This window comes from Aspergillus melleus (assembly GCF_016097325.1).
Source record: "Aspergillus melleus strain CBS 546.65 chromosome Unknown contig7, whole genome shotgun sequence".
Lineage (NCBI taxonomy): Eukaryota > Fungi > Ascomycota > Eurotiomycetes > Eurotiales > Aspergillaceae > Aspergillus > Aspergillus melleus.
In genome coordinates, this window is record NW_025763376.1 from 2,118,767 (window position 1) to 2,142,853 (window position 24,087).

At 52.5% G+C, this 24,087-nt stretch overlaps 10 protein-coding genes across 10 annotated transcripts; 4 read left to right on the forward strand and 6 right to left on the reverse strand.

Moving 5' to 3' along the window:
• Positions 1-266: 266 nt before the first annotated feature.
• UBA4 (HesA/MoeB/ThiF family protein) lies at positions 267-1,841 on the forward strand (the record flags this gene model as incomplete). Its single annotated transcript, XM_046093405.1, has 3 exons — positions 267-495; positions 559-772; positions 839-1,841. 3 exons carry the CDS (start codon positions 267-269, stop codon positions 1,839-1,841), a joined length of 1,446 nt encoding a protein of 481 aa, XP_045949383.1.
• A 123-nt stretch (positions 1,842-1,964) lies between these two features.
• LDX57_011663 (RlpA-like double-psi beta-barrel domain-containing protein) lies at positions 1,965-2,874 on the reverse strand (the record flags this gene model as incomplete). The annotated part of the gene is made up of 3 exons (XM_046093406.1): positions 1,965-2,095; positions 2,204-2,448; positions 2,600-2,874. The coding sequence occupies 3 exons, from the start codon at positions 2,872-2,874 to the stop codon at positions 1,965-1,967; spliced, it is 651 nt and encodes a 216-aa protein (XP_045949384.1).
• A 568-nt stretch (positions 2,875-3,442) lies between these two features.
• Positions 3,443-5,420, reverse strand: LDX57_011664 (putative amidase; the record flags this gene model as incomplete). The annotated part of the gene is made up of 5 exons (XM_046093407.1): positions 3,443-4,504; positions 4,580-4,845; positions 4,914-4,981; positions 5,038-5,159; positions 5,235-5,420. 5 exons carry the CDS (start codon positions 5,418-5,420, stop codon positions 3,443-3,445), a joined length of 1,704 nt encoding a protein of 567 aa, XP_045949385.1.
• Positions 5,421-5,875: 455 nt separating this feature from the next.
• LDX57_011665 (sugar porter family MFS transporter) lies at positions 5,876-7,633 on the reverse strand (the record flags this gene model as incomplete). The annotated part of the gene is made up of 3 exons (XM_046093408.1): positions 5,876-6,241; positions 6,355-7,499; positions 7,564-7,633. 3 exons carry the CDS (start codon positions 7,631-7,633, stop codon positions 5,876-5,878), a joined length of 1,581 nt encoding a protein of 526 aa, XP_045949386.1.
• Positions 7,634-8,788: 1,155 nt separating this feature from the next.
• On the reverse strand, positions 8,789-9,613 carry LDX57_011666 (uncharacterized protein; the record flags this gene model as incomplete). The annotated part of the gene is made up of 1 exon (XM_046093409.1): positions 8,789-9,613. One exon carries the CDS (start codon positions 9,611-9,613, stop codon positions 8,789-8,791), a length of 825 nt encoding a protein of 274 aa, XP_045949387.1.
• An 82-nt stretch (positions 9,614-9,695) lies between these two features.
• Positions 9,696-9,881, reverse strand: LDX57_011667 (uncharacterized protein; the record flags this gene model as incomplete). Its single annotated transcript, XM_046093410.1, has 1 exon — positions 9,696-9,881. The coding sequence occupies one exon, from the start codon at positions 9,879-9,881 to the stop codon at positions 9,696-9,698; it is 186 nt and encodes a 61-aa protein (XP_045949388.1).
• Positions 9,882-10,225: 344 nt separating this feature from the next.
• Positions 10,226-11,248, reverse strand: LDX57_011668 (uncharacterized protein; the record flags this gene model as incomplete). The annotated part of the gene is made up of 1 exon (XM_046093411.1): positions 10,226-11,248. The coding sequence occupies one exon, from the start codon at positions 11,246-11,248 to the stop codon at positions 10,226-10,228; it is 1,023 nt and encodes a 340-aa protein (XP_045949389.1).
• Positions 11,249-14,789: 3,541 nt separating this feature from the next.
• Positions 14,790-17,393, forward strand: LDX57_011669 (alpha-1,2-mannosidase family protein; the record flags this gene model as incomplete). The annotated part of the gene is made up of 5 exons (XM_046093412.1): positions 14,790-14,875; positions 14,953-15,494; positions 15,569-16,002; positions 16,066-16,832; positions 16,937-17,393. The coding sequence occupies 5 exons, from the start codon at positions 14,790-14,792 to the stop codon at positions 17,391-17,393; spliced, it is 2,286 nt and encodes a 761-aa protein (XP_045949390.1).
• A 1,673-nt stretch (positions 17,394-19,066) lies between these two features.
• LDX57_011670 (uncharacterized protein) lies at positions 19,067-20,975 on the forward strand (the record flags this gene model as incomplete). The annotated part of the gene is made up of 1 exon (XM_046093413.1): positions 19,067-20,975. Exon 1 carries the CDS (start codon positions 20,076-20,078, stop codon positions 20,973-20,975), a length of 900 nt encoding a protein of 299 aa, XP_045949391.1. The 5' UTR covers positions 19,067-20,075.
• A 1,315-nt stretch (positions 20,976-22,290) lies between these two features.
• On the forward strand, positions 22,291-23,992 carry rhgB (putative extracellular rhamnogalacturonase; the record flags this gene model as incomplete). Its single annotated transcript, XM_046093414.1, has 4 exons — positions 22,291-22,926; positions 22,980-23,018; positions 23,079-23,280; positions 23,352-23,992. 4 exons carry the CDS (start codon positions 22,291-22,293, stop codon positions 23,990-23,992), a joined length of 1,518 nt encoding a protein of 505 aa, XP_045949392.1.
• Positions 23,993-24,087: the final 95 nt, after the last annotated feature.

The following is a 24,087-nucleotide window of genomic DNA, read 5'->3' on the forward strand; positions in this document are numbered from 1 at the left end:
GTGACTTTCGGGGCGGCGTAATTTGTGTTTCACAAGAAGGCCCAGTGAAACTTTCAATACCAGACGTCCCAATCGATTTATTTCCACGGAGGCGCTGATCAGGTGACTCTCACGTGTCGACGTGCTCTCCGGACAAAAACGGACTAGCGCCATCGCGATAAGATTGCTCGCGCGGGGTCTTTTTCTCCCACCTTTCGATCATCCTCCCAGGTCGTGTGTACGGCGTTTTGGTCATCTTTCAGGGACTCGTTCTTTTCAATATTCCTATGGATAGTCTAGAAGACAGATGCGCCTCGCTGCGCGCTCAGATTGCCGCTACGGAAACCCAGCTGGCGGGTTTGAAACGCGACCTGGAGAATGCGGAGCAGGCAGCCTCGACAACCAGGGCGCAGGAGGCTGCCACCACTCGGAATGAGAACAGGAAATGGCCACTGTTGGGCGAGGAGTATCGGCGCTATGGGAGACAGATGATTGTTCCGCAGCTGGGATTGCAAGGTTGGTTGAGGTCAAGCTAGCACTTTGAACATTACGTTAACGAGGCCTCGGTTGATGATACAGGGCAGTTGAAGTTGCGCGCCGCTAAAGTATTGCTTGTGGGAGCTGGAGGTCTGGGATGTCCGGCCGCCTTATATCTGGCCGGCGCGGGCGTGGGTACGATAGGCCTCGTCGATGGCGATACGGTTGATACGTCGAATTTGCATCGTCAGGTTCTGCACCGAAGCGAGAACGTGGGGAAGTTGAAGGTGGACAGTGCGATCGAGTACCTGCGCGAGTAAGTAGCCACCCTATTTAGCATGGGCGCCGTTCAAGGGGATGAGCTGACCGGCTGTGTGCTTAGGTTGAACCCCCATCCTACATACATCCCTCACCGAGCGCACCTCTCCCCTCAGGAAGCACCAGGCATCTTCGAGAAATATGATTTGATTCTTGATTGCACCGATAATCCGGCAACTCGCTATTTGATCTCTGATACCGCTGTGCTTCTTGAGAAACCCTTGGTTTCGGCGTCGGCCTTGCGCACTGAGGGTCAACTCATGGTGTTGAATAACCCTCCTCGACCGGTCGGCGACAAAACCGGAGGCCCTTGCTACCGATGTGTCTTTCCCCGACCGCCGCCGGCCAACAGTATTCTGAGTTGCGCTGATGGGGGGATTATCGGTCCTGTTGTGGGCACGATGGGCGTTCTCCAGGCGGTCGAGGCAATCAAAGTAATCACTGCCGCAGTTGACGAAACAAAGCCGCCCTCGCTGCTTATCTTCTCCGCATACTCGGCGCCTCAGTTTCGATCTATCAAATTGCGATCCCGTCGACCGAACTGTGCCGTTTGTTCTGCCGAGGCTACCGTCACTCTTGACTCTGTCAAGTCGGGGTCTACCGATTATGTTTTCTTCTGCGGCACCGTGAACCCAGAATCGCTATTGACTCCGGAGGAGCGGATCTCGCCATTGGAATACCAAACCTTGTATTCCCAGTCGTCGGGAGAATCTCAACCCCAGAAGCAGCCCACTATCATCGATGTCCGCGAAAAGGTCCAGTATGATATCTGCAGCCTGGACAACAGCGTCAACGTTCCCATCTCAACCATCTTATCCGGAACAGCCACAACAAGCACCGAAGGCAGCGAACAATCGACTCCCCCATCATGGCTTCCAGAGCCCATCGCCTCTGACTTGACTGGCCCCATTTACGTTGTCTGCCGTCTAGGCAACGACTCCCAGATCGCCGTCAAAAAGCTCAAAGAATCAGGGTTAGATCGCAGCGGCCAGCGAACGATCGCCGATATCCGCGGGGGATTCCGTGCCTGGCGCGAACAGGTTGATCCTGAATGGCCCGAGTATTGAATGAGACAGAAGGGCGACAAAAAGAAAAAGAGAGAAGACACGACCTGATGCATCACGCATGTATTAATCATGAACACCGTACATAGAATCAGCAGTATCATTAGTTAGAACCAGCAAGCCACATCACAGCGTCTTGTCAACCGGCGCCTCATCCAACCACGCCCATTCAATCAACACGCGACCGAGATCCATGTCCGCGAGCCGTTTAAACACCGCCGAAGAAACGTCCAGGTCGGTGGCCTCGCATCCAACGCCTACATTGTCATCGTTAGCACTTGAGCTATGTTATGTTTCATTTCCTTCCGCCTGTCTTTCCCTCTTGTCCTTTCCAAGAGGAAAAAGGGAATGAAGAAAAAACCTACACCGATCCACAACCATCACATCAACACTACTCTCCCCCCGTTTAACTCTCAACTTCAGTCCGCACAGGGGATTCGCATTCGGATTCGAGCCCGTCGACGCCGCATCGAACAATTTATGCGAGACCGCGCATATCATGTCCGAGCTGGAACTGGTGATGCCGCAGGATCCCAGTGCCGGGTCGTAGTAGGTCAGGTCGCCTTTGTAGGGGCCGCCGTGGGCGGTCGGGAGAGGGAGGTTTGCATGTCTAGAGTGGTTTGAAGCGCGTCTGTCAGTATTCAATTTATTCGAACTGCATTATTTCATGGGTGGCTGTTCGGATGCGTTGCGAACATAGAGGATATACAGAGTGTGAACAGGATAAATTGAAATAGTATAGAGAAAGGAGATCAACTCACCCACTCCCCCTCCTCGTCAACCCAACAGCAAGTCCAAAAACCAGCGCAATCAGCGCCAAACACCCAAAGAAGGCCACGACAATAATCGTCCGTTTGCGCTGTGACAGCGCGAACCACCGCCGGGTCCCGTTCTGCCACCATTGCGGGCCTGAGCCTGGCGACGGGGCTCCCGGCCCCGTAGGCGGAGGCGGAGGCGGAGAAGTCGCTGTCGTTGTCGCATTCTCCTCGTCCTTGGGTAGAGGTAAAGGTTTGCGTTTAGGGACGTCCATGTCCATACCTATACCCAAGGGGCGGTTATTTATCTGGAATGATTGAAATGGGAAGGATGGGGGAGTGCATGATGGATGAATTGGATCATTGCGACCGACAGATTTGGGAAAAGATAGGGGTCTGGGGTACTTGTCGCTAGACACTTTAGGTGTAACTCGCGCCTTTTTGCGACGCGAGGGAAGTCAGTCCTGATTGGCCTGAGGCTGTCAGGCACCGGCTGCCCCAGGCATCCCAGTCAGGCGAAATGCTTGGCAGGTTGCACCTCAGGCATTAAGGCATCAGGGCATCAACAAGGCCCAAGTATATCATTTGCGGGGATTCTATTGAAGATGTCTACCAAACGATTCCTATATGTTCTTCTTCTATCCGTAATAAGTTTACCTTTATCCACTGATGTGCCAGAAATAGCCAAACCCTAGAATAAGTTCGATTTCGACAATCAACCAAGCATTATAGCAACCATATGTTGAGAAATATTAAATGCTAACTACTGTCCATACTAAATAACAACCAACCCCCCTAAGCATTATAGTTTGGTTATGTCATATAAGTTCAGTCCATTTCAAATGAAATTCACAAACCACACTCCCCAGCCTCATGATCATCATCCTCATCCTCTCTATCATCGACAACGTCCCTCAGCTCAGCTCTCGGCTCAACCACCCTCTTCAAAGTCTTCCTAACCAGCGTCCTCTGTTCAAATGCATACGCCATCCCAACTAACTCCTTCTCACTCCACTTCTTACCCAAGAAGCTGATTCCGAACGGGATCCCCGGCGCAATAAATACCATGTCACCCCGATCATTATGCTCGATTGCCGACGAATTCGGAAACGCACCCATCGGGACCGTAATGGCCGGCGCACCGACTAGAGCCGGAATATCGGCTGCGATGCCCGTGGGCAGGATGATGGCATCAAGCTGGTGACGGGACAGAGCGCCGAGCAAGCCGCCTTCGCCACCGTAGTAGAGGCTTTTTTGATACATGGCCCAGAATTCAGGCGATGTGTTTGAGAGGCCGGTGGAGATGGCGAGGTCCCAGACTTGGGTATCGCGGGAGGGATATTCTTCGAGGGGATCCTGCTGGGTGAAGCTGCGGATGTCGGAGAGGTTGTGGAGGTTGTGTGGGTTTGTGGTGAGATTGTCGTTGAGGTAGTCGGAGATACTGGAGATGAAGTCGATGGCCATGACGGCTAGCGTCGTGTTTCTGTCCGTGATGTATTCCTCGTATGCGGTGAAGTTGGTGTCGCGAACAATGACGGCGCCGGCTTGGGCCATCACTGACACTGCGGCCTTGAAGGCCGTGGCCATGGGTGTAAAGCTTCCGGTTAGAGTGCTTAGGACGTTCTGAGGGATGCCGATTCGCTTTCCCTGTAGACCGGAGAGCTGGCAGGCGGCGACATAATCGGGAGGAGAGGATCCGTATGGCGAGGCCAGGGTATAATTGTCATAGGGGTCTGGTCCGGTCATAGCCTGCAGTAACAACGCGGCGTCTTTCACGGTCCTCGCCATGGGTCCGACCGTATCTTGACGGGGACTGACGGGGATGACCAGACGGCGAGAGGTCAAACCGACTGTGGGCTTGATGCCCACGATATTGCTCACTTCACTTGGAAGGAGAATACTCCCGCTAGTCTACGAAATGGTTAACCCATCCATCCTCGTCATCCATTCAAACACAAGAAAGCAAAGCCAGATAAACAAACCCACCTCCGTCCCCAGTGCTGCAAAGGCCAATGCCAAATCAGTAGCCACGGCACTCCCACTCGAGCTCCCATTGGGATCCTGCTTGGGATGATAAGCTGCATATGTCTGACCGCCACGCGCGTTCCACCCGTTAGAGGAATTCATCGACCGGACATTCGCCCACTCCGACAAGCTGGTCTTCCCAAGAATGATCAGTCCGTGGTCACGTAGTCGAGCTACGACGGTGGAATCGTCATCCAATTCAGCTCCCACAAGAGCGTACGAGCCAGCTAGAGAGAGAACACATTAGTCTACTGGACACGAATCAAGATCAATGCCGCAGGAAGGAACCACATACCAGCCGTCTGCATCTTATCACGCGTTCCGATATTATCTTTCACGAGAACCGGTAGCCCATGAAGAGGTCTATACACCGTCAACAATAAGCCATTGTTCCATCAAACGGAAGGTAGAAGACATACCCACGGAGATGACCCCCCTCTCTCTCCTGATCCAACTGCTCGGCAATTTTCAGGGCGTCGGGGTTTACTTCCAGAACTGCGTGGAGGGTGGAGTTCACGTCGTTGATTCGTTGAATGTACGCCTGATATCGTCAGTTCGATGTATGTCCAAGTATAAACCCCACATCACAACGATATAGGCACGAGGAACAACATACATTGACCAAATCCACACTCGTGAAGCACCCATTCTCCAAGCCACCATGGAGCTGATCAAACGTCGCATCGGTCAGACTGGGAAGGGTACAATCATTTCTCTTCGTGCCAACGACTATAGACGAGCGTCCATCGACAATAGTACCCAGGAAGAACGCAAAGAGAAGAAGCCAAATATGAGAAATCATGATGAAATTGTTAGGGAGAGCAATGAAGAACAGCAATAGCTTAAAGCAAGAAAAGAATGGTCCAGAGTGACCTAGAATGCGAGGGTTATGCGATGGTCTCCCTGTTGGCTAGGGGCAAGGTCACTAAACGTAGGCGATTGTCAACAGAGAGGTATATGTGAAGTGATTAAGATTTGGAAATGATGATGTTTAGCCGAGTGGTAAAAGGAAGGACGTTCGACCTCGCACAGGAAATGCAGTGCCACGATTTTCATCTCCACTAAAGGGCCTTGTCTCCGCGTTGTGAAACCCCAGACTCAGAAACCGTTGAATTTATGTGCATATCATCTAACGCTCTAGCATACCGTATCTAACCTCTCGGCCATCTAATTCACATTTATCCCAAGTCTTCCAGAGTATAAAGTCATGATACAATCATTTAACGTCACCACAGACAAACACACATAGGACTCTGCCTAGTGCTTGTCCTGCTCGCCAGGAGCAACATTCACGGAAGTAACAGGGCTGTTCTCCTCATCCGTACGCTCAATATGAGTGGTCACCCCCTTGTTCAGAGTATGTTCCACCGCCGCGCGCCGGTCAGCCTCGTCCACAACGCCAAAGAGGACATCCATTTCCTCCAGGGTTCGGCCCTTGGTTTCCTTGGCAAAGAAGAACACAAAGACACCCATGGCCAGGCAGAAAATACCGAACATGAGGAAGGTTCGCCAGCCCGTGTTGTGGATTGCATGAGGGGTCACTTCGGTAATGACGAAGTTGAAAAGCCACTGCGAGGTGGCTCCGAGACCAACTCCGTACGCTCGTAAGCGGGTGGGGAAAATCTATTGACACCTCAGTCAGTGGACAAATTTATTGAGAGTGTGGGGGCTTAAGGACACATAAGGAAGAAGGCTGATATCGGAGCGGTCAGGGATATAAGACAGGAGCATCTTACCTCACTCATGTACACCCATGGAGTGGGACCCCAGGAGAAACTGTATCCGATCACGTAAAAATAGATCATCACGACCATGGCAATGGAGGCCTTTGAGACACCCGAGCCAGCCTTGTCCGGGTCAGGGGGGTTTGTGGCTAAGACAGCGCCGATGATAAACATCATGCTGGCCATCCAGGCGGAGCCACCCAGGAGACTCTTTTTCCGACCCCATCGGTCGATTCCAATAAACAGGAAGATGGCCGTGGCGACGACCTTCACCGTTCCGTAGACACCCGTAGCAAACAAAGAGGAGTTAGTGGCACTGAGACCGATCGTCTGGAAGATCTGGGGTGCGTAGTATCCGATACTGTTGGTGCCCGAAAACTGCTGGCACAGCATGAGAACGAAGGCAAACAGGAAGCGGTTCCGGTTGCTCTTCTGCAGGAACTCCTTGTAGGTAAGACCCTCCGTGGCGGCGTTCTCTTCTGCGATGGACGCGCGAATCTCGGCAATCTCTTTCTGAACGCCTGCCTCATTGGGCGACTCATTCCGGATGTACGCGAGCGACTGCAGGGCCTCCTCGTGGCGGCCCTTGCCCGTCAGCCAGCGGGGAGACTCCTTTAGGAAGAACAGGCCGATCAGCATGAGACCGCCGGGAATGAGCTGGATTGAGACCGGAATACGCCACTGCTTGGTACTGGAGGGCACCCGCAGGGCAACGCCGTAGTCCAGCCAGTAGGCGAAGGTGCTTCCGATGACCAAGAATTCCTGAAACATGCCGGCAATACGACCACGGGTCTCGGGAGGAGCGTTCTCGCCCACGTAGACAGGGGTAATGCTAGACATTCCACCAATGCCCAGACCCGCCACCACACGACCGGCATAGATCAGCCCGATTTCATGGTGCGCACCGACTTGCAGCGCAGCTCCGACCAGGAAAACCATGGTAAATATCATCAGCGAGTAACGACGTCCCAGACGGTCGTTGAGGAAAGCAGCAGCGATGGCACCGAAGAAACAGCCCGCCGTCAACAGCGACACGACATTGGAGGAGACCTGAGCATTGGACGACGACTCGAACCCGTCGGAGTCGAGAGGCAACCCGAAATCCCGTTTGAAACTGTCCATGGCCAGGACACTACCCATGACACCGGTGTCATATCCTAGAAAAACATTCCACATTAGCCAATAATAACATATATCGGTTCAGAACAAGACACGACGAACCGAAAAGCAGAGACCCCGAATAGGCCACCGTTGTCAAGATATAGACACGATAATTCTTGAAGAAGCCCATGATGACGAGAATCCCCTAGCCTAGGTACACAAAAGGGAGGGCTTTCTGGGGAGAGAAAAAAAGGGAAAGAAACTGGGGCATCTTCCCCAGACACAGGCCCTATTTATTTCTTTTTCCTCCCCCCATAAATCCTACCCCAACCCATCCATTCCTTCCTCCAGACGAGCCCCATCCGTCATCACTATTTCCGATGGGCCGGAGACCGGATGAATGACGATCGTAAAGATGGGGAACACTTATTGGGGACAGCAAAGGGTGACCCCAGTTTCTTTTGCTCTCTCTCGGCGCCCTGTGCTGAATCTAGCAACGCCGTGGGAGGACACCGACTCGGCAATGCTTCTTTCGATTCCGGGGGGTGGATACGGACGGAGAAATTATCGCAGTCGTGAGGAGATGGATTTTTCCGTCCACTGAACGGCGGTCACTAATGCGCCGCTAAGAGCATCGTTTCCGGTCCTTTTGACTGGGCAGCTGTCGGTGGCTGCGATATAGGGCGATCATGCCAGGATTAATTTTTCTCGTCCATCCCCATTGCCACGGAGAGTCCACATTCCGACAATAATGATGAAAGAGGGATATCGGTGCTGCAACGATTGCCAGAATATGGGCTGTTGGTTGCATTGAAGTGGATGAGAAAGAGAAAATCCATTCCTTCTTGGAGGCGGTCAAAATGGCCTCGATGCATGTGACCTGCGCAACCCTCAACGTCTTTGGCCTGTCGCCCTGCAATGATATTCCTAGTCCGACCAATCTGTACTAATCAATTAATTAACCTTGTCTCACACCTTCATCCGCAGATATTTCTCTTCTAACCAGTCCTCAATCCCTGCTTATCCCCTCTCTTCCTCCCCTCGGTGTCGCCATCACCTTGATATGATCATTCGGATTCGCCAGCTCCTCAAACCCCTTCTCAACAATCTCCTCCAGCCTCACTTTTCTCGTTATCATGCGTTCAATGCCTGCCAATTGACCTGGTATCTTGCATAAGCACGTTCTGGTCCGGACGTAACCGCATTTAGAGTGACACTCACCGACGACAAAAGCAGCTACCACCTCTTGGAAATCTCGTTCGTCATACGCCAAGGACGCTTTGTATGTAAGCTCCTTTAGCAGAAACTTGAGAACAGGGATGGTAATCTTGAGCCAATCAAGGCGTCAGCCAGTCAGCCACTTTTTCTTTCTTTCTTGTCTATCCCGTTTCCCGTTCCTTTTCCCCGGTCCGAGGCCAGTCGGAATCCGCTCTCCCCCGGACGGAGAATATGATATGGAATGATATGATGTGATGCGAACAAGTGGCCACAGTGTAACCGCATATGTACTCACCGGCACCTTCGCAATCGCCAGATTCACATACTTCCCTGCGAACCTAAGCGCCTGGCACGCGGCGTCCATCCCAGACTGGGCGCCCGCGCAATCAAACACGATGCCGACGCCTTCGCCGTCCGAACTCGCCTCCCGACACCGACTCACCACGTCCTCGCTCGTCGGATCCAAAACCGTCTGCACGAGGCCATTAAACGCTTCCCGTCTTTTCGCCGCCGGCTCCGACACGACCACCCTCTCCGCTCCCCTCGCCCGCAGCACAAACGCAACAGCCACGCCGACGGGGCCTCCGCCCACAATCAAAACGGGCGTTGACTTGACATGCGAATCGGGCTCCTGGCCGTTGTTATGAAGCCCGGACAGTCGCACGGCATGCCACGCCACCGCTAACGGCTCGATCAGGGCCGCGGTTGCGAGATCGACGTCGTCGGGCAAGACATGCACGCTGGACGGCGACACGGCGACCGTGCTGGCCAGGCCGCCGCCGCCACCCGAGAGGCCCATGAAGCCGACGGATCGGCAGCAGTTGGTTGCTGATTTGCTGCATGGCGTGCAGCTAGAGCAGTAGAGGCGTGGGTCGAGGACTACTTTCTGTCCCGCAGTGAGAGGGGTGCTTGGTGGCGCTTGAATGATTCGGCCGCTGATTTCGTGGCCCATTGTTACAGGTAGTGTTTCCTGCGTCAGAGGATGTGGGCCTCGTTGAGGGCTGGGGATTGCGATGGGTCCTGCATCTCTCATATTAGATAACACTGTGAATGATGGGATGGGGTGAAATAGAGAGCTTACCAACGAGATATTCGTTCAGGTCGCTGCCGCAGATCCCGCACCATTCGACCGCGACGAGGACTTGTTCCGGGGATGGTGATGGAAGAGGGATCTCTTCGATGCGAATATCCCTGGAGGCGTAGTATCGGGCGGCTTTCATCGTGGCTTTTTGGTGTTTGACTGGATCTTGACTGCGACTATATGATGTTGCTGAAGGGAGATTCTCAAATGTTGGCACAAATGCGGGGGAATCTAGTCACTCTCTCCATCTTCTGCCTGCTCGTACCTCGGTTTAATGGGTTTGCTGGCCAATGGATTACAGCTCGTGTGACGTATCTCCTCAAGAGGGGGAACATGCTGGATTTAACGCTCAACAGAAGGTTGCTCATCTCAACAAGCTTCACCCAGACTAACTTGAATACCACAGCTAGCGATAGAGATGGCGAGTTGAACCGACGGCTATATCTTCACATTTGAAGGGAAATACACCAACTACATACAATCTCAAAGCTTATAGTGCGCCCTCGGAACATTATCATAGTAAGGCACCACTACCATCCCCGGATCATCCGTCTGTCCGACCATCGCCGTCGTCATCGGATGAATCGGCTTATCATCCACGATCAGATTCACGCAGCTAGGGCCCTCCTCCTTCTGTAGTCTCTTCACCGTCTCCGCAATATCATCAATCTTCTCCAGCTTGGCACTGGCATTTCCCAAAGCCTTCGCAACAAGGTCATACTCCGCCACGGGGCTCAACGAGCTAACAGGTCGGGCTGGGTTCTTGCTGCCATATACCAGCTGCTGGCCGTTCGAGCTCATGCCCCAGCAGTAGTTGTTGACCACCACTGTCAATATATTCAGATTCATGCGCTTGAAAGTATCGAGTTCCATGAAATGAAACCCGGCTGAGCCGTCACCGTGTATCATGACGATTCTGCGATGAGGCACTGCGATGGCGGCTCCTAGGGCGTACCCGAATCCGTTCCCTAGGAATCCGAGGTTTCCTGTCGAAGTCAAAACAGCGCTAGGTGCACAGAGATGGACCACATCGCTGGCCCACCCGGAAGCCTCGCCGCCGTCCAGAATGACGATGCTATCTTGCTCGATGGACGAGAACACATGCTTAAGGGCGTGGTACGGGTGGAGCCGCCCGGAAGGCTGTACCTGGGGCTCAGTTTCAAAGGGAGATGGCAAACTCTTCAGGGATAGTGTTTTTTGGATCCAATCTGAATCAATATTGGAGGACAAGAAGTCGAAATTGGCGTTAAGCGCGGCCAGGAATTGGCCTACGTCAGAAACAACACCCAGATCAACAGGGAGCGTCCTGCCTATTTCGCCGCCGTCCACGTCGACTTGCACCAGTTTGCAGTTTTCCCCAGGAATGATGGCGCCGCTGCGCAATCCGAGAAACATCCCAGTTCTTGCACCCAGGAGCAGCACGAGATCTGGTTTAGGACCATCAAGTAGAGCGAGTTTGCCGGCGGAGCCGCCATAAAATGTACTTGAAGCCGGCACAGCAGGCATTCTAGATTTCGGCGAATGGAAAATAGGAATACCGCTGTTCATTGAGAACTCTACGACCTGGTTTCCAGCCTAGCAGCCGCTCCGTTAGTCTTGACAGAACCCAAAAAGCACATCCAAAGTCACATACCTGCTCTGACTTGACCCCCGTACCAACAATCATCACCGGTCGCTTCGCAGACTTCAGTAGCTTCGCGGCAGCCTGGACAGCCTCGGTATGTGCACCAGGCGCAAACGCCAACGGCGAGGAGATCGAGCCCCATGAAATCAACGGCCGATGAACCGGCGAGAAAAGCACATCGATCGGAAAATCGACCAACACCGGTCCTGCTCAGGAACTCTGCGATTAGAAAATTTCTTACAAATCATGAATGACATGCACTGAACCTACCCGGAGCGCCCGACAACGCCGTCCTCACAGCCAACGAGATAATCCTCGGCGTATCCTCCGGGTTCGTCATGCGGTGCGCGAACTTGGTAAGCGGCCGCGAGGCCACCACTTGGTCGATAACTCCTTGGAGTGAGTTATTCTCTGCATCTCTCAACGGCGGAGACGAGGTGATGCAGAGGATCGGATGGCGATCGGCCAGCGCCGTCGCGAGGCCAGGAATTCCATTCGAGAACCTTTGCATTCGTCAGTCCCTGTGGCTAGTGACACGACATACCTAGAAAGTCAAGAGTAGGATATCTGCGGGTCCTCTCACCCGCTATTAGCCGTCACAAAACACACCCCAATCTTAGAGGTCAGTGTCGCGTACGCCTCTGCCGCTTGAACGGCGACCGTTTCATGACGCGTATCGATAAGCCGGATGCCCGAGAACTCGCATCCCATGAGAAACGCATCCAGATGGCCTCCGTGCAGCCCGAACGCGACCTCCACACCGATATTCCTGAGCGATTGTGCAAGGAGGTCGCCGCCGGTTAGTTCTCGGGTCCCGGGGTCTTGAAGCGTGAAACCGGCCATTTATCTTGTTTTCCTGCTAGCTATTCAGAATGGATCCTTGATTTCAGGGTACGCTATCGTGCAAGCAGGGAAATGCAACTCCATTGTCTCAATGTTCCTATAAAATGTCTATAGCTTGATGGTATCCGCACTGCGTTACCGAGGAACAGTTCATCGGTAGCACAGATAGTGCGGGGTTATGACGTGGGCAGAGAGCGAAGGATCTCCTTCAGCAAGGAGAGGGGAAGATGAGCTTGCTCTCCCTGCATTTGATTCTGCATAAAAACGGGTGTATTCTTTGCAGTGTGCAGGTTCGATCAGGATAAGGACTAGGCAAGAGCCCTACTGGGTTGTTCCATGGCTTCCACGGCGCGTGGCGGTCTGCTAGGGATGGCCGGGATGCGCAAGAAACAGGGATTTCCAGGACCTGGGAAGATCTGTATGTAAAATGTCGTAGCGACAGTAGAATTCATAGAAGCACTTCACTCAAGGATCGAATGGCTGATGTTGACGAGACGAAGTTGTTGATGGTCTGCCATCGCCAGTATGTGCTGACTCATCAGGCTGTGAAGCACGTGTTGCAGCGTGCCTGAATCAGGCAGGCCATCGACACCTCAGGTTTGAAAAAGATAACACATCTGTGAAGAACAGGAAAATGCATACTGCCTTATGATCAGAGCGTGCTAGGTCAATTTCAATAAGGCTGCCCCTTGCGCCATGATGTCCGAAACAGACCAGGGTATTTTACCACCTGACTACAAGACATGAACGCACTCGAAGTATGGGACCTGCAACGAAGTCGAAGCCAGGGATACTATACCTATCGGCGATTCAGGCAGACAGCCAGCCCTACAGTCATAACCTGGAATGAACCATCCGGACAGTCCACGGGTACATACCCAGTACAAACTATATATCTTCACCAGGTCATACTATCCACGACATTCACTGCCAAGATATATACCTGGTGAACTCGATGGTCGGCAAGTCCACCACAACCCTACTTTCCTCTCCATTTCACCTTCATACGCAACAATCTCAAGGGCTTAGAGTCAGTATTCTGCTATAACTTGCAAATAAAAATAAATAAATAAACAAAAGAATGACCCAGCTCACCTGACCATCCAATCACATGACCTAACAGGCTAACCCTCGGCCGATGATCGACGGAGCATGTGGGTGGATCATTGGTGATTATCAGGGGAACCCAAGTCCGCACGCACTCCCGAAGAATGCATGATCCGCTCTGCAACAGACACTCTAATTCTTGCATCTTCGTGATTCTTGATTCGGGGGCCACATGTGGGCGGTTGACTGGCTCTGAAGGCTTGTTGCGAGGGGGGATGCACTATTTGCGGACGATGATTTGCTGGTTTGCTTGTGCATGAAGTGTGCATGAAGGACTTATCTATGTGGTTATTGATTTTCATGCGGCACGATAAGTCGAGAGCTAAAAGGGGCACATGCGTTGTTGACTCGATGCTGTGTGATGTAGGGAGAAAACCGACATACCGACTCATCACTTACCTACTAATTAGTTAGCTTGGTCTGATTTCTGTGAAATGGGAATTGAGACTCGGTATCTTGTAGACTGGACTCCCCCCACCTTTGAGAATGTTGTCCTTTTTTCTTTGTCTCTTTCTCCCCCCTGGCTTGGTATGCATCCTATCAGCATTCCGACTAAATAGCGCCAGCGACAAGAAACGGCTGGAATGCTTCTCTGCGCACTCTTGTGTAACTGCAACGGTAACGCAGACAGGGCTTGAGCCTGGCGACAGGATTCGACAGGATTCGACAGGATCGAGGGCCCTGTACTCAAGGGGACTAGCTAGTTCGAGTCTGGCATCAGCCATCGAATGTAACTATAGAGAAAGGGCTTCTTGAGTAACCTGGTGCCTCTTCCTTTTTGTTGGAAATAACCGATCCATGGATGGGTTGCATGCATGGAAATAGGTACATGTCCATGCCCATATCGCACTTGACCCACTATCATCTCTGTATTCCCTGCCTATTCGCAAGCCCTAAATTGGTCTAATTGTCCTCACTTCTCAATCATGCTTAATCTTGTTAGTCCCTTAGTCCCACCATCACCCCTCTCTTCCCCCCCTTTGGGTCTGTCTGTCCCCCTGTCTGTCTGATCGACCCGATTTCCGTAGGCTAGATTAGATCATTAAAGACGATGTTCTGTCCCATCCACCTGTGATCTCACCATGTGCGACCTTCCCTTGCACCGAGTGGCCTAAGCCTATACGCTCCCTACGCCTGAGCATGGAGTGACCCCTCCCATGATCTCGTCCATTCGTTATTCACCATCCGGTCTCATGGTCCAACTGCCCCGCGCGAAAGAAAGCGGGCACTTACGCTCGTTTGCATTCAAAAAAAAGATTTTCCCGGTTTTCTTTCTTCTGGCAGATTTGGATCATTGCATGTCAACTAGAAAAGCTGCTTTGTTGCACGCTGTCGCTGTTGCTGTTTTCATCTGCTTTTTGATTGTAGGACAAGATCTCCCCTTCTACCTCCCGAAGTTTCAAGCAACCTCGTGGCTGTTTCTTCAACCTGGCGATCCTAACGACTCTCGTTCCAGGTTTTGTCTTCCTAGCCATGGCGTTGTGTGCCGCCATCTTGGTGCTCACATTGGTGAGACCGATAGTCTGGGCCGCCGATTTGACCTCCCATGTTGATCTTTTGTGAGTTTCCACCCCCTAGTATCCAGAGGATGGTCTGTGCCACCAAGCTTGTATATTAACATCACTCGACAACAAAGTTTGGGCTCCGAGGGTGGCGGCAATAACTTCCCTGGAGTTGCTCGTCCATTTGGCATGGTCAAACTGGGTCCAGACTTATACATCAAGGGAACGGATGCTTATTCCGGATACCTGCCCAATGGCGAGTTCTCCGGGTTCAGTCTGATGCACGAGCAAGGCACGGGAGGCGCCCCAAAGTATGGCACGGTGGCGCAGTTGCCATTGATTGGCAATGTCACCAACCCGCTGTCAAATAAGACAGTTGCCCGATCCGGCACAGACGAGGCGTCCGTGGGCTATTATAAGGCTCAAACCTCGGATGGAACTGTAGTCGAGCTGAGTGCTTCTGCCCATGCCGGTATCTACCAGTATACCTTCCCCGAGGGATCCCAGGGAAATGTCCTGGTCGACGTCTCACATGTGCTGCCCTCCTTTCGAGGCCAGGGCCTGGGTCAGGGGTATAAGGGAGGAAATATCACTGTATTCCATGACGGCCACTATGAAGGTCACGGTGTGTATGATAACGGATGGAACCGTTCGCCTGATTGGTCCATTTACTTCTGTGAGTTTCTTGAGCCATCCTGTTCCTGCATCTGGCGGGCCGATTTTCATCTGAACTGACTGTCGAGCAACTAGGCGGTTACTTTGACAATGCTCCTATCAGGAACAAGACCTATGTCGGGACTGATGCAGGGGGTAGCGTTGAGCAAACAAACGGGTCCGCGACGTCCTCGGAGGGTTCGACTCGAATTGGAAGCGTGTTCTCTTTTCAGGACTCCAAGGTGACCTCGCGTGTTGGGATTTCGTGGATCTCCACCGAAAAGGCTTGCAAGCACGTGCAAGATGAGATCCCAGATGGAACTGACCTAGATACCGTCGTCAAGGACGCCAAGTCGGAGTGGGATTCGGAGGTCTTGTCCAAAGTCACCACGTCAAACAACAACCAGACGAGTCTCACCTTGCTCTATACCTCCTTGTACTTTATGCATTTGATCCCAACCAACCAAACTGGGGAGAACCCCGGTTGGACCTCGTCCGAGCCATACTATCAGGACATTTTCACTTACTGGGTAAGCACTCTGAGACCAACCATGAGGCTCCATGACATTTCCGATGCTAATCATTGACGGTAGGACCTTTTCCGCTGTTCCACGGCGCTGATGCAAGTCCTGCAGCCCGAGGCATATGAAGAACAGATTCGATCTCTCATTGACATCTGGCGTAACGACGGCTTCCTTCCGGACGCCCGTTCGTCCAACTACAACGGCCGAACCCAGGGCGGCTCCAATGCGGACAATATCCTGGCCGACGCCTATGTCAAGGGCGTCCGCGGTGCCGTGAACTGGGACGATGGGTACCGGGCCATGGTCAAGGACGCAGAAGTGGTCCCACCCAACGACCCGGTCGACTCGATGGCACCAGATTCCTCAACAAAAGAAGGCCGAGGGGCCTTGGCAGACTGGAAGAATCTCGGCTTCATCACGCCAAAGTATACCCGCGCCGTCACGAGGGCCGTCGAGTATTCCTGCAACGATTTCGGTGTGCACCAAGTCGCCTTGGGACTCAGAAAGGACGAGGATGCTGAGAAATATCTCAATCGGTCCCGGAATTGGCAGAACCACTGGAACCCCAACGCGACCTCCTTGGGATTCTCGGGTTTCGTTGTCCCGCGCGATCAAAATGGGTTCATCGAGACCGATCCTTTGGGAGATAGCGGCTACTGGGGCGACCCTTACTACGAGGCCAACTCGTGGGCGTACTCCTGGGCTAGCGTCCATGATATGAAAAAGATGGTCCAGTTGATGGGAGGGTCTGAGACCGTCGTAAAACGATTGGATACCATGTTCACCGAGGGTGCCAGTGGCTCCAGTGGAATTATCTTCGACTCCACGAACGAACCGTAAGCATTTTCCCCTACTGAGCGATTGGTTCTAGAACACTCCGACCGGCTGGAAGGAATCCGATCTTGATGGAGACAGCTGATAGACTGACTTTTTCGCCCAGCATGTTTAATATCCCGTATCTGTACAATTATGTCGATCGACAGGACTTGTCGGTTGTCCGTTCCCGCCACGTCGCAAAGACTTACTACCATACGGGTCGGAATGGACTCCCAGGAAACAGCGACGCTGGAGCAATGCAAACATGGCTTCTGTGGAACATGATTGGCTTGTATCCCATCACCGGCCAGACGACATTCCTAATCCACTCACCCTGGTTCGAGTCCCTGACGATCGATCTCGGAGATGACAAGAAGCTGAATGTCACCGCCAAAGGCGGCGATGGAAATGGTGACACCAACATCCATGTGCAGCGACTCCGGGTCAACGGGAAAGACTGGAAGAAGAACTGGCTCACCTGGGACGACATTTTTGCCGACGGAGGGAGTCTCGAGTTCGAACTGGGCGGCAGTGCAAGTGACTGGTTCACAGGGGACTTGCCACCCAGCCCGGCTTCTTGAGATTGCACAGATGATCTGTCAGGAGAACTGGAGACTCGGGGTCTCTGAAAGTGGGTGCACTGTACATAGCAAATTAGCGCGTCACGACATTTCGAATAATATAATTGGGTTGGAAAGGAGATAAAGAAAAACCCACAACTCACCAATCGGGGTACTACTAGGCTTTTCCTTAGTCCGAAGGCCTACCCCCGGTAGCCCGCACACCATGTACTCCGTAGGGTCCATCGAAGTTCATCAGTCATCGACATGGACCTACTTACGGAGACCCTCGGGGTGGTCCACTCAAGTCACTGGGTGGACAGCGACCCTGTAAGGCCGGTAGAGGCAGGTACCCGAGGATTGTTTGTTGTTGGTTGGTTCTGAGATGATCCTACGGAGTACAGAGAGCGACTTGATCCTGATCATCACAAAGACCTGCCAAACTGTCGTTGAATCATCCTCGGGGGGGGACAATTCGGCATGATGAGAAATCATAGCAAACAGCCGCATGATAGCCGACCGAGACTTCCAAATACCACGCATTGGTGGAGGATCAGGGAGAGAAACGACGGCAAAAGTTGGTCGGGACGAACGGAAGAGTGGAAGAGCGACTCTCCATCGACTCCATCGACAGCTTGGCTGAGAGATTTAATTAGTGATCTGGACAGAGATCGACGTCTCCACAGCAGTCACTCCAGCTTGCAGATCGCTCGCAAGGTTTGGAATCATCCAGTCCGCACTTCCCTATTCAGTTGTTCCTGACGACGATGCCATTGCTATTCCTCAGCACACCCCACTGGGTTCTGCTGCTCGATATTTCCCCTTTTCTCTTCCCTGTTTTTTTATAGAACGATGCTCATCCGGATGTGCATATCTGCCGTTATGTCAACGTGTGCCAACGGCCTAATGCTCGGAAACTTAACCAACTATTTCAACCGATAACAACGATGAGCAGTTCAGTGTTACAGGAAGCATTTGAGGTGGACTTAATGGGCTCCGTAGAATCCCTAGTCAGTACTGTGTACTCCGTATGCCAGACAGTCAGTCCGTCGTCCGGGCGTCTCTCTCTCAAGTTCGGGGCCCACTCTCTCTCCCTCTCTCTCTGATTGTCGGCAAGACCCGCGAATTCCTAGGATTCAATGCCAGCGAAATAAGAACTCAAATGCCGAGCGATTCGCTCTAGCAGACAAGAGATTTAATTAAATGAGAAATCGAAAAGGTACAAGTCACTAGCAAACCTAATCGCGAAGGAGAGAACCCTTCGACCGAGTCCCTGGATAAGAGAGTAAGAGACAAGCGCACATTTGCCGTGGTGGGCCCGCGGAGGTCTGAATGGCGCTTCCTGACGAGTCATGGCGTCGCTTTGTGTTTGCCTCCCATTGGGTCTGCTTATCTGGAATTGTAAGCTTAAACTTCCATGGCATCTGCTAGAGTCCCCAGTTCAATCAAAGTCGGTATCGACCCCAGCACCGGCTCATCTTTATTGGCAGGTGGTAAATGCAAGGCGCGCTCCAAAGCCGGAAATGCGAATTCCAGATCTCGTTTATCGCGCTGGATCGATCACTTCAGGGATTGTAATCAGAAATACTCCGTATCTAAGAGTAGATGCATGCACGTCTCATGTCGGGAATATGACATGTCCATTTGCTGTGCACTGAGCCACTGACGAAGGGGTCTCTTGTCGGACTCTCCGGCACCCCTGAGCAGTCAGTCTAGTCGTTTGCAAAGTCTATATCCCAGATACTATAGGTAATAGTGAAAATGGCGGAATTTCGCCGGTTCCTTGATTGGGTACCAAAATTCTCAGACACCACGAGGTCATGAAATCTCCGGCTGAACGATGGTAGTGGTGCTCGTTCCAATAGTCCCGATAGTCCCGATGGCGTTAGGACAAATTTTAGAATTGTCCGTCAAAAGTATCCGGTCGAAAGTGGTAAGGTCGAAGTGCAGATCCTAATTGGCAGTGACGGCATGGAAGACCCGGAATTTCCATGCAGCGTGCAAATCAGCGGGTCCTAGCAACTCTCAAAGCAGCAATAGTGACTAGGAGTCCGATTGCAACTATCCACCTCCCATATGGCGCTGAGTCGGATTGTCGCTGGATGTTCCTCATCCCAGAATCAAGGAAAGCAGTGACAAGGTGATTATTTGTGCTACAATCGTGCTATTTTGCCACCAAACTTTGATTGCTGTGCTCACAGTGCCATTGTCTCCTGGCTGGGAGTTTTCGAGGCAATGATGGTGATTGTGGTCGTGGTGCGCCAGGCAATTGCGTATTGCACCATACCGATCATCGCGGAACCGTGAAAACATCAACTCCATAATTCGTATTCTGTGCCATACCCTGTATCCACCATCTAGTCATCCGAGGGTTCCATCCATATGGTATAGTCGAAATTGCCCCTATGAGCAATAATCTTGTTCGTCCGTATGGAGTCGACCCGCCCTGCTAGCGAGCATGAGGTCCAACTGCCAAGTTCGAATTGATAGCAAGAAAGAATTATCCCTGATCATCTGCAGTATATAAGGGCATCAAGTTGCGCCCTTCTGTTGTCTTTCTTCTCTCCATCCAGCGGCGCATCGTTCTCTCATTCCTTCATTCCTTCGTTCCAACCCAGGTCATTCTTTAATACCTACCTGACATCACTCTTTTGATACCACTCCTTTGGTCCTTATTTCTTTTACCAAACCAACATCATCAAAATGAAGGCTTCTTTCATCACCCTCCTCGCTGCCCTGGCCACCTCGGCCGTCGCCGCCCCTGCTGGTGGTCTCCCCGTTGTCGGCGGCATCACCAAGACTGTCACCGAGGGCGCCTCTGGCTCTTCCGCCTCCGCCTCCACCACCCCGGTGGCCTCCACTGGCGCTGACGGCCACATTGTCAAGGATGCCGGTCATGGTGTCCACCAGGTCCTGACTGTCACCGGACCTAACGCTAAGAAGCTCCTCGTCGAGCTCAGCCCCGAGGTTGCCGGTCTTCTGGCCGGTCTTGGTCTCCCCGGTGTCGGTACTTCAGTCGGTTCGATCGTGAAGACTGCCGGCAACGTCGGTGACCTTCTCAAGGACCTTGGTCCCGTTGTTGACGGTCTCCTGACCGTTGTCTCCAAGGATCTCGGTGCTCTCCTCATCCAGCTCTCTCCTGAGGTTACTGGCCTCGTCTCCGGCCTTGGCCTTCCCGGTGTCGGTGTCCCCGTTGGCTCCGTCGTTGCCACCCTCGGCGAGAACCTCAAGCGCTCCGCTGACGGCAAGATCGTCGAGGACGCTGCCCCTAAGGTCAAGGACGTCCTTGAGGTCACTGGCCCCAACGCCAAGCGCCTGCTCATCCAGCTCAGCCCTTCCGTCGCCTCCCTCCTCTCCAACCTTGGTCTCCCCGGTGTTGGCGAGCCCGTCGGTGAGGTTGTCAAGACCGCTGGCAATGTTGGTGATCTCCTGAAGGACCTCGGCGAGCCCGTTGAGAGGCTCCTCACTGTTGTCGGCAACGACGGCTCTCACCTGCTCGTCAAGCTCTCTCCCAACGTCGCTGGTCTTCTCTCTGGTCTCGGTCTCCCTGCTCTGGGTACTTCGGTCGGCTCTGTTGTCGCCACCCTCGGCAAGAACCTGTAAAAATTGTGAGTTCACTTCATTCTTGTCCATCGTGAGAACAGCCTGCTAATTCGAACAGTACGCCCAGCCTTGAACCATTAGCTGCGGTCTGAAGTACAGACCGCAACCAATTTATTCTTCATCGCGAGAAGCCTTCGAACTCGACATGCGAGCAATGAATTAGCACGAAACCGATGTACATTAATCAGATTGTGCTGCGCCTTTTGGAGTCCAGATAGAGAGATCTATTTCGTTGCAAATATTGGCGGCACCCAGGAATATAATTTTAATACCCCTAGAATTTTGAAGCTTTTCTCATTACACTTCGTCTTTTTTCATATGTAAGCATCACTTCTTGACTTGGGTAACCGACCCCTTTTGGTCTCGGTAGTTGTAGAATTGGAGACTTGGAGACTTTGGAGTCGGGTAAATCATGGCTAAACTCGGGTCCTTGTTAGCGTCGTGCGGCCACACGATTGGCTATGGCACCCACTTTTCTCTGATGGTAGGCAAATAGTAGTCGATGGTTCCCATAAGCAATGCTCTAGGGTGTTTCAGACTCCCTGGAATATTAAGGGATGAGCGCAAACTCTTCATCTCCTGGCAATCTCAGCCAACACTCAACAGTCAACACGTCGTTGGAAATAAGCTTAAGCTTTTTAGTCTCTCTATTCAGGTCGTAGGTCTCGTGGCAGAAATGTCATGCTGCGGGAAGCATCTCGTTTACGTCAAGTCTGTATCACGTTGCAAGTCCCGAATGCTTCAAGTACACGGTCATCCATCAATTCCGGTATCGGTAGTAAACACAGGGTGCTCTCCAATTATGCCTGGGTCCGCGATCGAGTGCAATTTATCTGATTCGGCCACCAGGACATAAACAATTAAAAGCTCCGCGGGATTCCAGGGGCATGACCGCTTTTATCAACACCACACAAAGCTTGGCGTGTTGGAGGTTTCAAGATGTGCCGCTATTGTCGTTATCTGGTGGCCGGCCCAAATTAGATGCTTGATGATGCCAGAAGGAGTCTTTCAGGGCTGAAGGTGGCTCCGTCGAGAGCGATTTTGAGTGGTCGAATCTGCCATAGTTTGTTTGGTAGCACCTGAGCTAACTTCTGTTGGATATTAAACGCTCTATATGGATTATGGAGCTTTTCGAGCCGTTTCTAATTCCGGCTTTGGTCGGTCTCACTCTCAACCATACTTATTCTCTCTTGCCGCAAGGCTCTTTTGCTTCTTTTCTTCAACCCTCAATCTTTCGTTTTTATCCCCTTCTTCGCCCTTTTTGTCTTCTGCTTGTTCGTTTCTGTTTTCAATCATTTGATACCACAGACGAACAATGCTTTTTAATACTGTTTCTTTGCTCTCCCTTGTGGGCCTGGTGCCTACCTTTGCCGCTGCGCGGCTTTCCGGCTCTGTTGGGCCATTGACTTCGATCTCTGACAAAGCCGCTGTCAAGACTTGCAACGTCCTTGATTACGGTGCGGTCGCCGACAAGTCCACTGATTTGGGCGAGCCCTTGTTATCCGCATTCAATGACTGCAAGTCCGGTGGTGTCGTGTACATCCCGGAGGGAGACTATGCGATGTCGACATGGGTGAAATTGGCTAACGGTAAGGCCTGGGCCTTGCAGCTTGATGGAACCATTTACCGCACCGGTACCGACGGCGGCAACATGATCATGATCGAACACACCGACGACTTTGAGATGTTCAGTAGCACCTCTAAGGGCGCCATGCAGGGTTCTGGATATGAATTCCACAAGGACAACAAATGGAGCGGACCTCGCCTGCTGCGAATCTGGGACGTTACCAACTTCTCGGCCCACGATATTATCCTGGTTGATTCCCCGGCTTTCCACCTTTCCATCGATACCTGCACCAACGGCGAGATTTACAACATGGCCATCCGTGGTGGCAACCACGGTGGTCTGGATGGTCTTGACGTCTGGAGCAACAACATCTGGATCCACGACGTAAGCATCGATGCCTTCTTAGCTCGATTTCTCAGCAACTAATGCCCGCTCAGGTCGAGGTTACCAACAAGGATGAATGTGTCACCGTCAAGGTAAGGTTCTAACTTGCAGATCTGTCCACCATGGAAACCTGACTCTAACGGTATTTGCAGAGTCCTTCCCAGAACATCTTGGTCGAGAACATCTACTGCAACTGGAGCGGTGGTTGCGGTATGGGTTCTCTCGGTCCCGATACTGAAATCAGCGCGATCACCTTCCGTAACGTGTACACCTGGAACTCGAACCAGATGATGTTTGTCAAGAGCAACGGAGGCAGTGGCACTGTTTCTGATGTGACCTTTGAGAACTTTATCGGTAAGCGACAATGTTTTGCGATTTATCCCATGACGCTAGGGTTAAAGGCTGATCGTCATTATCGTTGCCAGGTCACGGCAACGCGTACTCCTTCAACATCGACAGCTACTGGAGCAGCATGAGCAGCCAGGGCGGCAAAGGAGTCGAGCACAGCAACTTCACCATCAAGAACTGGAAGGGCACTGAGGCCAACGGCGCCGCGCGTGGACCCGTCAAGATCATCTGCCCCGACGGCGTTCCCTGCTACGATATCAACTTTGAGGATTTCGCCATGTGGACCGAGGAGGGTGAAAGACAAACCTACGTCTGCCAGAACGCCTATGGCTCCGGCTTCTGTCTTCAGGAGGGCTCCGGTGACTCTGACTACGCCGTGACCACGAGCACCGTCACCCAGGCTCCGTCGGGCTACTCTGCTCCCACCATGGCTTCGGACCTCACCGCGGACTTCGGTAGCACCGTCTCCATCCCCATCCCGACCATCCCCACCTCGTTCTACCCGGGTGCTACTCCAATCAGCGCCCTCATGGGGAACAGTGCTTCGGCTTCTGTGAATGCGCGTGAGGCCGTCGTCGTCGTGAGCTCGGCCAAGAGCACCGCTGCTGCGACCACCACCCAGGAAGCCGAGACCACCTCGGAACCTACTGCCCAGCCCACTGGTGAATTCCAGGCTCCCCATTTCTGGCGCCACCATCATCGCCATGGACACTTCTAGATAGTTGTTGACAAGACATGGCGTTGGTCTTTCGATTCTGTCGGGGGTCCGATGTCGTTGACGGCTTCAATGGGCCAAGAGTATCTCCTGCGGTG